Genomic DNA, 15,476 nt, shown 5'->3' on the forward strand with positions numbered 1-15,476 from the left:
GCATGTCTTACATGGAGACTGGGATGGTAGGTGAGGAGCCCGTTGTCGCACAGCGTCACATACTTTTTCTTCCATTCCTTGTTGAGGGACTTGCCGCTCCTTTTCAGCAGCATACCCTGCAAACAAGCACGCCCTTAATGTAGAAGCAGAACAATGCAGTGCATGTATAAGCATGCACGATGTGGACAAAAGATGGAAGCAGGTGTCTGAAACTCCAGCAGATCCTACATAACCCAGGAAGCGCCTGTTTCACTTGCACATAATTTGCTCAGAGTCATTGTTCTACATCTCTGCCATAAACGAGCCTTATATCTTTGTGTCTCTTTAAAAGTAGCGTTTTGTCTTTTTCTAATATTATGTCAGGCTCAAAATTGCAGCGCGATAAGGACAGAAATTAGCCTACATTGCTTTATTTACATAAACACTGTATCTATAAATTGAAGTTCTCTTTTACAAAGTGCACTGTCGCTAATTTCAAAAAAAGGATTTTTTTCAAAATCTGCAAGGTGTGTAGGATGCATACTGCATGGCACGTACGGTATATCCAAAGCTTTGATCATGACCGCCTCGTGTTGTTCAGTATGGAAATAATGCTTCAATCAAAAATGTCCACTAACGAATCTGAGTGCATTTAGTGCCATAAACACGCAATTGTCCGTCTCGGTGTACACGAGTGCCTTAACGAGCTTACGACATTTGCCAGCGTCGTTTAATTGTCTGACTTTTTCCCCTCTTCAGGCTTGTTAATGTCGCCGCTTCTCTGCCCGCCGCTCCTACGCACATCAGCCGCGGCTGACTGAGCAGCGAGGCCGGGCCGCCGCCGCCCACACTTCATTTGTGCTCCATTCATTAGGTGAGAGAGCACGAAGGTCGCATAGATGGCGGGGAGAAAGGCATGGCGGGAGGAGTGATGGGGGGTGGGGGGGAATGGGAGGCGGCGGCAGCGGATAAAACTGTCCACTGATTAGCAATTAAAGCTGTGCTGCCACGCGTGTCACTCCACTGGACCTCAACAACATTAACACGCCGACACAGGATATTAATAGAGTCCAGCCGTAAAGGGAGGGGGCATGCGGCGGAAACACCCAAGAAGGAGGAGACGAATGAGGGGAGAAGCACAGTCGGCGCTGCTCTCAATGCTCAGCTTTGATTAAGACAACCTGTGTTGGAGGGAAGAGGTTGAAATGAATTGAATTACGACAGCCAGTGGTTGAGGGATGAAGGAGCAGCAGGCCCGGGGTGACCGAACATTTGCCGTAATTTGCAGTGAAATAATAGGAGAAATACTACATCCTCACACAACAGTGCGGTCATTCATCAGGTCCTGCTTAGCTGCATTCTAAGATGGGGAATCAGTTGATAAACTGTGATCTCACAAAAAGCCCCAAATCCTTTTCTTGAGGGGGTCATAATCAGCTTGAATCCAGCTTGATTTGAATCTGAACAACACAGATGACCAAATGGGGAGGGGATTCAAATTAGGATCTCCAGAGATGTCAGTTGCTACTTTGCGGATGCCTGCAAATCTCTCACTGCATAGACAAGTCTGCTCTGACTACGATTTGGATCAGTCTCTTCCCCCACACAAGTATTTAAATGGCTGCATGTTGTTTTCCCCCCCAATGCACACACTTTCATTCTGCTTCATCAGTCTATGTACCAACTTGTACATTGTTATAACAACCCGAGCTGAGCGCTGATAATAGGATCTAATTTGCCTGAGTGTGAATTATGCTTATTTAGCGAGGCACTGTTGTTCCCTAAAACGCACTGCTACGTTTCCACATGTTTCGAGTGGGTCCGCTGGCTCCAAATGAAGAGCAAGTAGACTGAACACGTATGAGCTTCCCTGTGGTGCATAAAGCTCAATACGATGAGTCAAAAGTCCTTGCAGTTGGGCCACTGAAGATTATTATGAGCACAAGGGCACTTTTTAACACAGCCACTGTTAAAAATTAAGTCAACAGTTAAATCCACTGAGTTGTACTGGAGTTTACCAACTGGCAAGCTTGTTTGAGACAAACTTGAGACAAAAATCATCAAACTCCAAATGGTTTCCAATAACTCTCAAACATTTAAACGGCATCGTTCTGATTGGAACACCCGATGAGGGAATGGAAGGTTCCTACCGAAATAGAATTGGCTACCAGATATCAATGTGATTTTTTTTCCCCCTCTGCCAATATTAAAGGGATGAGCAAGGGGAGCAGTTTTGAAGAAGTGCATGACAGCAGAATGGCAAGGACAACAGAGCTGTTGAGGATCCCAGCGTAATCTTGATAAGACAGACAAGGCAGAGAAAGTATGTTTAGACTCCAGGGTGATTACTCTGAAGGGGAAAACTTGTATTTTGGATCTGAAAGACAGCCTTTGTAAACACCACTACGTCACTTTTCTGATACACCTCATACACGCATTCTTTATATTTCAGTAATGTGTGCCAAAAAGAAATAGTCAGAAGGTGTCCAAGATTGTAGTGACCCGGGGGTGGGTGCTTCACTGCTTAACATTCCTCACAATGGTCTGTCCAAAAGACTTTTTGGGACAGGAGACATCAGCGGATTCATTTGAGTCATCCGTCCTGCATGCGATCACTTTGCATGAGGGTGAGGCGAACTGAACGCTGACGGCTAATATATTTCATTATGTGCATCTGCAGGCTCGGTGACATGCACGGCACAATTCGCCTTCAGGAGCGGACTGGCTGTCATGACAGCACACAAGGTCTCTGTGTGGGGGAAATATGTCCTCAGATATACTCACTTGGCACTTCCCTGCCCCATGAAGTATTGTGGCCTAGTGCTTAGGAAAAGGTCGATAGCTGGCGGGGGAGGTAGGGGAGGCTCGTTTGATGGGGAGATGATGTCATTTTTTCACCATCCAAAAATGTCCAAAGGCGCTGGCGAGCGTCACAGTTAAGCTCAGGTAGAGGAAGCTGGATGGTGAGTAAAGACTGAAAAGAAGTAGTGCTTCGGAAAGGTCGCTTGTTGACGGGAAGCAGAGAGATGAGGTCATTCATTAGATGAGACACCAGGCTCGTACCTGAGGGTCGTTCAGCAGTCACGTGTCAGACAAAGATGTTGAATAGGCCTACACTACTTTCCAGAAAACCGGGAAGTCACAAATTTGGTGTTAGTACTCACAGAATGGGGTCTCAACAATCAACCCTGACTTAGTATTGCAGTAGGTTAACATCACGCCAATGTCCGTGCATATGGAGATGCAAAATAAAAATTAAAAAAAATTATTGGCTCTACTGGACAATAGGGTGGCATGGCTCAGTGATAGCGTGGTCGTCTCCCAACATGGAGGTTGGGGTTTGATTGCGACCATGTTGACATCAGAATCAGAATCATCGGTTGCATATGATTAATTAAACTGTGTTCAACGACCATGTTTGATTATTTATATAAGGGGCGGAATGAAAAAAAAATGCATATTATGCACGGGATTTTACATGATCATTATTCTATCACTATTGGATATGAATTATGACACATCTTAGTCTACACGCATCGTACTAGACTTAGTTAATTACTTTCATACCTTTAATTTAGGAGAGTAATGATTAGATCAGGGTTTTCCGGACTGCGGCGCCAAGGTGGCTATCTTAGGTAGGAAAAAAAAAAAAAAAAAAACGTCACGATAAACCACCAAACAAAAATAACAAAAAATTCTTCAGGAGACCAATTAGCATCGCTCCAACAACCAGTTCCAAACTCCACAATTTGTTCTTCAGGAATGTTTTTTTCCCAAATCTACCAATCTAAGCGCTCCTTACTCAGAACACATTAAGCGAGCTCTCCCCCAAGCCTCTTTTGTGATGCAGTAAAGAAACTTTCCTGGTCTGCTATAAACTAATAGAGTATTTAATCCCTCCATCAGCCCGATGTTGCTCACACAATGGATAGTCCCGGGTGTGATCCAAAAAGAGATACAGAGGGCGCTCAATCGGCGAGACAGAGGAGGACACGCTCTCCACAGAACGGGCTGATCTCTGAGGGGCCACAGGCCTTTTGTTCATGGGAATCCCACAAGAGCAAGAAGCTAAATTGGAGGTGTCACCCTTAGACAGCAGACTTAAGGGGGGTGACAGTGGGTGGGAGGGAAGCTGGACGCTGCCTCCTCTATCGCGCTGGCCATCGCAGCTCATCCATCATGCTTTCAGACGTGTGTGGATGTACCGAGATTGCAGACAGCTTAGCCAAATGGTTCCGATGGCTGAGATGTGATCAACCACATGCCTCACTGGTTCACAGTTTTACAAAGTTTCCACATTCTTGGCAATTGCTTTGTGCTAAATACAGATTCTCACGACAAAAATAAAGTTGGCTCAGGGTCACTTCTCCTACAGGACGGGGTTAGTAACCAAGGAAATTGGCAATCGGGATAATGAATAACAAACCCAAAAGCTTACTCGAGCAGTTAGTTTCAGTGTATTAACAGACATAAAACACAGAAGTCCCTCAGGCCAACAACGGTCATCATGCGACAAGCCCGTGGCAAACAAAAACTGGAGATGAGGCATAATGAGAATGTTCTTTGATTGACGCCTGTTTGGCATGTTTTAATTATTCCTCCGACTAAAATGGGAGTGACGCCCCCTGCAAAATCTCATTTGCAGGGGTGAGTGTGCGTGACAAAAATGTCATGATGGCCAAAATGGCTCCGAGCAGTGACAACCTTTCACGGGGAAATGATATTTTTCGGATCCGGCGAAATGCGGATAGTGTCACCCTCGTTAAAGCCTTGATGGCAGGTCTTTAATATTCACCGTCTTAATTAGGGCCACAGTTAATTTCATTAAATTCTTTGGCTGCTAAATGAAGCAGATTATGAGACATCTTTTATTGCCAAGCGTGAAATTACAGCCTGCAAGCCGCCAATGGCGGCCCTAACTAATGAATTACAGGGTAAATAACATCCGAATTAACCATGCAATTTAACTCCTGACAAAGCAGCAGGCGCCGAGAGGGGACGAGCACACTTGTCAAAACCAGCCAGCCCCGTACTCGTCTGCAACGCAGAGAGCCAATTACAGCACTTAATCGCCTCCTTACAGGAAGGAGTACTGTCCCATGTCAGGAAGTATACCACGAAAACTATTATCTCACCAACAGTGAGCAAGGTCACCGAAATTCACCAGGTCAAAGGTTCCCATTTTCACTTATTGCTCATAGCAGTATTCATTCGATTGGCATTTCAAAAACACTGAAACACATCAAAAATTCAAAGTTCATTTCCCTAATGGGTTTGTGAATGTGTTTTTGCACGTTCTTTGTGGAGCGCTGGGTTTGGTATGGTTCACTCTGTTTGTGTGGATGGCGCAAACCGAGAAGGCTGCATTCTGCCTTTCCCTTGGACCAAATCTACTGCATTCAGATGTACAGTAGATGAGGGGTCCCCAACCTTTTTTGCCCCACGGACCGGTTTATGTCAGACAATATTTTCAGGCGGATAAATAAATATATATGGCAGTGGTCCTCAACTAGAAATGCTGTAGGTCCACTTTTTTTTTTTTAATAAGACCAAGGTCCGGTCCCATGCACGGCGGTCATGGGGAGCAGGGCTATATGCCCATTTAGTATGGTCAAGCCAAGCTTATACAAATCAACACTCCTCACAACCAACCAATAATGGGGTGCATGAAAATAATTATTCACTTTGCCAGTACACAGCAAATAATGAGAGGTATTGTGTTGAGGCACAGGAACTCTCTTATTTTGTTAAGTTGTCCCTGCTTAATAATAGAAATAGCCCTTTTAGGGAAATAAGACATTTTTACTTTAACTTTGTTCAACAGTAGTTGTCTTTTTTTCCCTTAATTTAACAAAAGCAAAACAAAATACTCATTTTACCAAAATAAATACTAAACATGAAAACAAAAATATCCTTTTCATTTGTACAATTTCCCTTTTCACATCCCCTCTGAAATCACTGAAAAACATATCAGAAGAGAAGTTAAGAACCATTTTAAATACTGACACAAGGGAGCACAGGAATGTGCAGTGCTGTTCTTCCACTAAAGGTGAATGCAATGTCTGAGGCATGCAAATATTATTTGAGGACGCCATTGTGATGTTCATTTATCATGTTGTGGTGTTCTGCTGATAAACAGCTGCAAAGATCCCCGGGTAGACGGGAGCAAAACTGCACACAATCGAAACCTCCCGCGATTCGTCTTGTGTAATTGTCTGTGTGCGGCTCTCCTGGGCTGAATCTGTGAGCACACTGTGGCGTCGCGCATGCGTCTGTTTCCTGACACAATCATCCATTTTGAATGCGTGTGTATTGGGATAGACACTTATGACGCTTATGTATGGGCACACCTTAAATTCAGAGGAGCCAATCAGCGCATCGTTATCGCCGACATGCCCTGCTCAGCCAGGGTCTCCAGTTAGTGAAACATTATACACACACAGTCGCGCTGCTGCGGTCCTTTGCAATACATCTGTTAGTGCACGCAAATACAACGGATAATTTTAACAAGCGATCGCGGTAATGCGCAGATTATAGTCCAAAAATATAAAATGTATCATGTAAAATCACTTTATAATTTATTGTTTTATACAATTTGCAGAGGGTCTGGACAGAGGAGGTCGGCGGTCCGGTCGTGGATCGCGGTCCGCCAGTTGAGGAAGGCTGATATATGGTATGAATATATATGGTATGAGCTGCATGCAAACCATGGTGTTTTCGAAAGATAATAAACATGAGGAGCGTCTAATCTGATCGCTATGGTAATGTTTAATCAAAATACGATACAACGCAAATTCAAAGTGCATGAAAATGACCACTCACCACAATGCTAAATCAGTGCGAGCCCCGAGCAAATAGGAGAAATAGGAGAAAATGACACCTGACGTGTGTGATTTATGTCCAGTCTACTTCGTAATTTTGTTTTAGTTGCCGTTGCTGCAGAAACCCCCCCGCTTCACACAAGTAGGGTGTTGGAAATAGCAACAGTGCTATTGTGGCGATCTCAGAGTATTCAACCATAACTTTAATCCAGAACACCGGCAGAGTTGTTGTCTCGAACATACTTTTAAGGCCGCCGTCATTTGCGATCTCGAGCAGTTTTTTAAAACTCATTTTACGAGCTCCTGCGTTTTGTTTTGAACTAATCGGTCACGTGACGGAGAAGCGTGGCTTGACGTGCGCCAAGAGTGACACAGACGGATGTAACGGAGAATCTGGTAATTTTTCAAAATAAAACATCTTTCGTATTCCGAAATCAATAAAACGGAATTAATGTAAGTTCTTTCTGTGCGGTCCGGTACCAAATGACCCGCGGACCGGACCGGCGGCTGGGGACCTCTGCAGTAGATGATTAATGTTAGGGGCTGGGGGTGGGGTTCAATTGAACATCCTATGGGCATGTTGGGCAGTGGAATGCTCTGAGCATGGATGGAAGACAGATATTGTTGCAGACCTGCCAACCCTGGGACATTTTTGAAGATCAAAATGGGAAGTGATTTTGGAAAAGGGAAAAAAATTGACATGTTTAACACGGTCTTCAAGCACACACTCTTTCAAAGATATTGAAATCTTGGCAGCCTAGGATAAAATATAACCGCTACATAGGGATTTTTATTTTTGGCTAATAATCAGAACCGGAATCAATAAGCTTTCATTGGCCCACATAAAATGAACCTCATTTAAAAATTCAACCTTATTCAATTGAAATATTATGATCAGGGAATGTAGGTAGTAGATGTTCAGGTCAGTAAGAAAGTCTGCAAGGCATTAACTGTATTGACAGCCCCCTCTATTCCTGACAAGATTCTCTTCATCACACATCATTCATCTTCCTGCATTAGTGCAAGGCGCACGCACGCATGCATGCAACTTAATGTTGACTGACACCAGTTTGCTTTTTTCATCATGCTACGATCTGCTCCTGTCATTATGATTTCAGGTAATCATGTTGACTTATCCTTTCAGAGTTTACATTACTTTTGAAACGTCATTTTTAGAAAACTGGTGCATTCCCCCGCTAATCACATAGCATTGCACACCTCATTGGGTTTTTTTTCACGTCACATTTTCCAAAGTTGGCATTTTACTTTTTAACTGTGATAGAGTTACTTAGTGCATAATCGACACCCACTGAAATACATTGGTGGGGGATATTATTCAAACCACTCAAATTCTTCTCAAAATGCTGATAAACCCTCAAGGTATGTTCTCCATGAAAATCAGGGTTTGGTTACCACCCAAAAAAGAAAAATATTGAAAAAAAATCCCCAAAGAGGTGAATCCGCAAGTGTGAGGGTCCGCTGTTTTGTTGCTAACGTTCTTCTCTTCATTACATATTTGTGCCATTGTAGAGTGAGTCTCTTTTGTATCGGAGGCTGTGACTACTTTCCTTCAAGAGATTAATTATTCCAATTTTTTTTTTTAATCCATTGATTTGATTTCATTTGAAAAACCATGCTGGCTCAAGTTTAGCAGAAGTTAGGTCAATTTGTGTCTTTGTGACATCGCATGCAGTTTCTGTACAACTTCTGCAGCATGTTTAGTTCCACAAGCAATTTGGGGAGAATCCTGGCAAGATTGGTCAACATTAAATGTTTAATCGACAGCTATCAACGGCTGCCTTGGGGTCCTTTTTTTGCGTGCACTTGGCATACAAGTTTGCTGGGCCGTCATTAGTTCCTAGGACTCCCCGGTAAACTGCCTGACAGAGACTTGAGTGAGCTGTTCGCCTTCTCTGCGCCAATTAGCGGCTAATTAGTGAAGTGGAGCAGATGTGGAGGAGTAAACAAAGCTGGATGCATCCGCTGCATTCCAGAAAAAAATGATTCCAAGGTTTATTATTCAGCGGGACATTTCGCTCACCATTAGGTCTGCAGAAACTCATATCCGAAGAACGTTCCATCACATCGCTTCATGTAATTTTGCCAACATTTGATGGAAAACAGCAATTACAAGTATCATAAATCTGGATTTTTTTCCTACTTATTTGGAGGTGAACATATGACCTCCCAGCGGCTGAGGGAAGCCATGAGAATGTGACAAAAACGACATTCACTAATATGCATTATACTATGGATAAATGTGCATGATTGAAAAAGCCAAATGTGTAAACATAATACTGTACGTGCACAGGTCAGACTGTTCTTGTTAATGTGACTCAACCACTGCAATGGGTATTTTTAATGAGTGTGCCTCTCGCAAAAACGCTCTTCTTTAAGAAAGAGGCAGGCTGAACCGGCATCACCTCGAGTGGCCCAGAGTCGCTCTAATGAGATCACGAGTACTCACCAAATGGCATACAGGTAAGCTCACTGGAGTTCAAACCCCCATAAACACTCTATGCATCGTCCAACTGATTTCCTCTCTAATCTTTATGACTGACAGCTCTTGTGAGGGTTCAGACTCTAGCCATTTCGTTTGACCTGTCTGGTGAACACGCAGCAGGACATGAGGAAGAGAAACATAGATTATAACATGAAGAGGCCACTTTCATTTTGATGCGATAATGGCAGACACCCACATACACGCGCATGAGCGGTGACATTTGTTTTACACTGGGCAATAGCTTAACTATCCTTGTTAGATAATGATGATTACTCTTCAAAACAAGTCATGTGTTTAAGGCACTCTACCTGCCCTCAAACTAAATGGATACCACAAAAAATCTGGAGTCTGCCCACTAAGATGCATTTACATCACAAGTTTTGAAATACACGATGGGAACGCCATCCCGAGGCAATTACGGATGCCTCCGCTGCGGTCTCGCCTGCTCTCTCCCGGTGAGACGGCCCCTAATCAGAGATGCAATTTGTTCATTAAGAGATTACAAACGAGGCTGCGGCGCCGACACGAGGGTCATGATTAGCACTTGCTAATTGCCTGATATGCTTGTCGGGAGGAGAGCCCGCCGCTGCTGCGACGCGTTGGCCGCAAATTAAGAGCCAATTCCAACGTTCCCCTCACCGTCACAGCGGGTTGCTCGCCCTCCCCCTCCTCTCGGTCCTTTATTCCTTGAAAACGCTACCGCGTCCGCCAGAGCGCTCAGCTGCAGATGAGCGGACGAATGCAAAGGAAGCAGCTTGAAGTGTGACGCGATGGCATGAAGTGGGCGATCAAGTGGGGGAACAGAGGGAGAGGAGGCGTGTGTCTACTAATGATGCGCTTGGAGCACCCAGGAGAGCTTGGTGCTCTAATTGATGTCAAGTGTGTGATTTCACTCTTAATGAAGAGCTAGCACACAGGAAGTTTTACCTGTTTGATGGGAATGGCTCGCCCGCTGCCAATGCTGTCGGCGCGAGCCTCTAGGCCTTTCTTATCCTTGTCCGTCTCGCTGGTCTTCCTTGACTGTGGAAGAGAGGCAGGCTGATCATTCCCAATCGCAATGATGTCATCAAAAAGCATCAAGCACACATTCACACAAACTGACGGTGAAGAGGTTGGAGCGCCGCTTGGACTGCTTGCGGACGGGCGTGGGCGTATTAGTGCTCTGCGGAACATCAATGCGTAGCTCCTTCTGGCTCGTGCTCGGCGTGGATGGCACCGATGACGAGTAATCACTCAAACTGCCGCCGCCATTACTTGTCTAAAACAACAAGACATTTACGACGTGTAACAAGTTCGGTAATTGTGCTTGGGCAGGGAACTGAAGCTCCATTCCACAAAGCAAGATGGTGTCATCTGGTTAGAGTTGTTGTTTTTGTCCATAATATCCGCTCAGTACCACTGATGTGCAAGTCACTACTCCCAAGAAAGTTCAGTATATTAGACTGTTGGGTGAAATTTCAGGATTAACCCAAAATGCATTATACTATTTAAAAATGAACCTAATTTAACCATCTGTAACCATTTGAATGCATATGTTCAACTGTTCGGCATTTCATACTTTTTGCACAACTTGCGGTTCTCTAACAAGAAGGTGAATGGCAAAATTCACAACAGGCATTTGGCGTCTGAATGAACCAATACATTTCGCGCCTCAATTCAAAGTGGCATTCAAACAGTCCTCTTTGTCATGCTGTTCACCTTTTGACATCAAGTTGATAAACTGCATCTCTCTGTTGCAAGGGCTCAAAAAAAGATGCTGCCAGTGAGCTGAGACCATTACTGGCGCATTGCTACAGATACACAGACACTGGAAGAGTCACAAAAGGACATGGAAGTGGACATAGAACATTTCATAGCTCAAACACCTGCTGTGAATTTTGCTATCAAATTAAATTGACATGTAATGGTTATAGTGCGGTTGGTCATGCTAGGAGCTCTTCCTCATATTTTGATTCGCCAGTTGTGTCAAAATATTACAATCATTCTAAGCATTATTGTTAACCGTTGACATTTCATCCAGGGGCTGAAGATATCTAACTTATCGTGAGCATAGTGGCAGTGAAATATGTATCGCTTGTCAATGGTGAAATGAGACACACTGATGTCCAATGATTGGTTGACAGATTGTCACCTTTGTGTTGCAATGGAGTGTAAAAAGTGGAGTGATAGGAAATACTGCAACATTTGAACTGCACATTAATGACATGACGCCATGAATTATGACAGTTACACATCCAAAATATGACACCAATGTATTTATATTTATGCCATCAATGTTGTTTTTTGTGAAGACTCTACAATTAAATTTAGACAAAAAACAACAACAACAGTAATTTCTGGAAAAAGTGAGGCGCCACCTGGCCTTGAGTGGCCCCACTAACCTGGTTGACCTGGACATTGGACACCTGCGGCGTACAAATGGACGAGTGACTCGGGGAGTTTGGGAGGGATTTGCATGGGCCTATGGACAGCTGCTGCTTCTTCCGAGTGGCAACGATCTTCTGAGCAACTGCAATACAAAACATCATTGTTCATCTTAGATACAGTACAGGACAGATACAGTACTATGCAAATGCTTGACCTGGGGGGGTGACAATTTGCCACATTGGAGCTCAAAAAATTAAAGGGAGTCAATCTCAGCGGCAAAGACTTGCAAATTAAAAAGCGTAAAATTAATCATCTTTCTACCACTGACAAAAACAGAACAGAGGTTGAACATGTCAAACATGGATGAACGCCGGCACAAGCTTGCTTCAAAAGAGATGAGAGTTAAGACTTCGCTGAGTGTCTCTCAGATCCAATAAACACAGACGACGCGATTGTTTTAATTGAACTCATTAAAGTTAGTTGATGAAGAGCCCATCGTAAACATTTACCTCCCGGTGATACGGGGTGAGCCAAGGGCAGCCACTGAGAGAAGGGTAGAGTAGGCGGCAAACCAGACCAGGTAAACAAGTTTCACTTGAGATTACGACTTGTGTCTGAGACAAAATGCACTCTGCAATGATCCTGCAATGGCTGATAACGGCTGATTGATAACTGAGACAAAGAGCACGAAACTGTCGACAAAATGTTACATGATAAAGGAGGTTTTGAAATCCACCTCATTGTTTAATTTGTTCAAACTTTGGTAGGTGGAAAGAAAAGAGTATCTTATTTGAGTGGAATTACTGCACGAGGGTACTGTGTGAGCTCAGGCTTTTCAGTGCCAAGTTCATTTGGGGTCTGGCTTCTTCCCGCGGTCCCCCAAAAATTTGTTATGTGGATGTTTGTATAGATCTGTGCTCTGCTGGGTCAGCAGGAGGTAGTGCATGTGTTAAGAACAGTTTTTATAAGGATATGCTAAATATTTAAACCTCACATTTTATTTAATCATTTAATTAACAATTTATCTTTCTCCATCAATCACAAAGTTGGCGTGAGAGGCGACCACTTGCTTTAACATCAATGCTCTTATCAGATTTATGGCAGAATGGCACATAAAGATGGCGATGGTGGTGATGGTGGTGTAGGGATGTGTTCTCGCTGAGTCTGCAGTCAGACCGGAGACATTCAAAGCCTAAAAATCTAATATTCGATGTAAAGCTGTAGTTCGGGCAACATCCCAAAAATCCTGCGCACGTTGCATCAGTTATATTTAAAGGTGCCAACTAATCATAAACAACTACAACAGAATTGGATAATCAAAAGTATAACAATCTTTGGTGAAGTTTTGTGAAAAGGGCAAGTGTCTATCAGGCAGGAAGTGCCATGAACACAAGAGGTGGCATAAATAGTACACAATTGCATTCATTCCCAAATCTGGACTAAAGAAGAATCGGCCCCAATTATTATGAAACAAAGAATCAAACACACAAACACCGATCAAGCCTGCAGCCTTATGGTTAGTGGGAAGGTAAGGGGTAACGATGCATTCATGATGATCACTTTTGTGATGGAGCTGTTTGGATTGTGTTTATGCACGTCAAGTTGAACACACACAAAGAGATATACAATTACTAAAACAAGGTGTAAACTTGTTTTCATGGTCTACTTCTCCAAAGAGCACACATCTAGCCTGCAGGTGAACTGAACGTGTGCATGTGTTGCAGTGGATGAACATTAGCGAGTGCTCATCTTAGCTTGTTAGAGAGTGTGAACGATGTGCTTGGCTTCCACACTCTGACAGATGAGAAAGAAGCCACAGCCATGTGTGTTTGTGTGTGCGAGCGTGCACGTGTGCGCGTGTGCATTTGGGGCTCATGTCGCCATAATTAGGCTAATTAAATTAGCACACTGATGAACGAGGACCACAGCGCATTCAACCTCGCCCCTACCCCCTCCTTCCCTCACACAGAGGTCACTTCTCCCAACCGGACGAGGCTTCACTTCTCATTACTTGTCTAATTCGCACGCACGCGCACACGCGTGTGCGTGTACTCATGGGTCACATGCACTGTCATCATTCAAAAGTAATTTGAGAAATGAAAACAAATATCTAAAAAAAAAAAAAAAAAAAGACACCTTGCTCCCTACACAGAAGTTGCCATGGTAACAAGATAGATACAATTGGGGGAAAAAATAAATGCTGTCTCTCATTCAATATGTTGATTTGCAACTTCAAGACATGCAGATGACGATGTAAGGGGCGAGCAATTGTCTGCTCCAGTGGTTGATATTCTCCTGTTTTGTTTTAACGGGACACGAGACAAATGCATGGTGCACATCCACACAACTACAACACACAAATCTTAATACAAACCATAACCCGTATTCACAAAGAGTCACTTTCTAGCATTCGTGGCTGGACAGGATTTGTTTCCCTTCTTTTGTACAACTTTTTTTCACATTCTCAACTAATTAAGTTAAAATACTGTTGTTGCAATTGCAGGTAGAGTGTTTCTGTTTCTCTCTTTGGCTTGACATAAGCCACTTGATGGCTTTTTAAAGCATTCAGTGTATATGATTCAGCATGCGTGAAAATGAATAGATAGGCAAATGAATGATGGCGCGATTGCACACAAATGGAGGTACAGTTACAATAATATAGGAAAAACTCGTCATTGCCCTGCTTTGTTCAAACTCAGTAAGTCAACAAACAACACCATCTGCTCGTGAAAACAAACCAACATGCACTCCCTTCCACATGGAAGCTCAGCCAAGTCGTACTCTTCGAAGCATAAAGCAAACTGTAACTTCCTTGTGAATGTATACACCATAGGTTTAGTGAGGATTGCTTCATATCTAGTATGGACGCTGAGCATCTGGACCATGGAATAGTAGCCATGTCTGGACCTTGAAAACTGTGGGCGTGTCTGTCTTTTAATTCGTCTGTGTTTTATGAAACCTCCCGGGGAAGGCACTCTTCTGCAGTGCCCCTCCTTGCCTTGCTCCCCTCGCTATGATAAAACTTAATTGCTGTTCGGTTAGAGCTAAATAGCTGAGCGGGTCAATTTCCCCCCTAATTGACGGGCGATTAAGAGTTGGCGAATGTGCAGCAAGGGAATGTGACCTTCCCAGAAGACTGGACTCTGCAATCAAGATTCTCACCATCCTGGAAGACGCGCTCCACATTGAGGCCGTAGGTGGCACAGGTTTCATAGTAGGTGCAGCGCTTCAGGTCGTTGGACAGTTTTCTGGCCCGGCCGTCGTCAATCACCCTTGGGTTCGATGAGCTGATAGCATCTGTGGAAAAAAACTTCTATATCAGCGAATAAACCCAAACTCAAAATAAATAAACACACACACACACACACACACACACACACAGCAAAAATATCGGACACCAAAGTCTATCCCTTGTTTAATGAACGTACTGTATATGCCACAGTCTTTTCACAGAACATGTTGCACAACTTGTCATTTGGTGCCATCTGCTGGCTCAAGGTGAAAGTGAGCTCATAGTAAAAGAGAACAGCACTTCTCAAACACGACAACTGCACACGACGTTCTCTACAAAATATGACTGAACATTGGCATTTTTTTTCCAGGAGTGAATACCATCAGAATTCTTCAATGTAATAAAACGTTCAGAATCTAATATAACTATGTTGATAATAAATTTGTGTATTTATATTTTTCAGTCAAGATAAAACAAAAATAGTTTATCAATATTCACAAACCATTTGGAGGAAGGGTGGCGGGGGGTGTGAGTATGTAAATACAGTTCGAAAGGAACCAAGCAATTTCAAATC

At 43.5% G+C, this 15,476-nt stretch overlaps 1 protein-coding gene across 3 annotated transcripts in view; it reads right to left on the minus strand.

The window, feature by feature from the left end:
* agap1 (ArfGAP with GTPase domain, ankyrin repeat and PH domain 1) overlaps positions 1-15,476 on the minus strand; it is a 70,147-nt gene that overhangs the window by 26,084 nt on the left and 28,587 nt on the right. For all 3 annotated transcript variants that reach the window (XM_086118242.1, XM_086118233.1, XM_086118225.1), the window contains 5 exons: positions 14,833-14,967; positions 11,685-11,812; positions 10,406-10,561; positions 10,231-10,323; positions 12-116 (listed from right to left, as the gene is read on the minus strand). In XM_086118242.1, the coding sequence (XP_085974368.1) occupies positions 12-116; positions 10,231-10,323; positions 10,406-10,561; positions 11,685-11,812; positions 14,833-14,967 (617 nt within the window). The remainder of the gene's footprint in view (positions 1-11; positions 117-10,230; positions 10,324-10,405; positions 10,562-11,684; positions 11,813-14,832; positions 14,968-15,476) is intronic.

Source organism: Hippocampus guttulatus, chromosome 1, assembly GCF_054856545.1.
Source record: "Hippocampus guttulatus isolate MCC_2025c chromosome 1, RoL_Hgut_1.0, whole genome shotgun sequence".
Classification (NCBI taxonomy): domain Eukaryota; kingdom Metazoa; phylum Chordata; class Actinopteri; order Syngnathiformes; family Syngnathidae; genus Hippocampus; species Hippocampus guttulatus.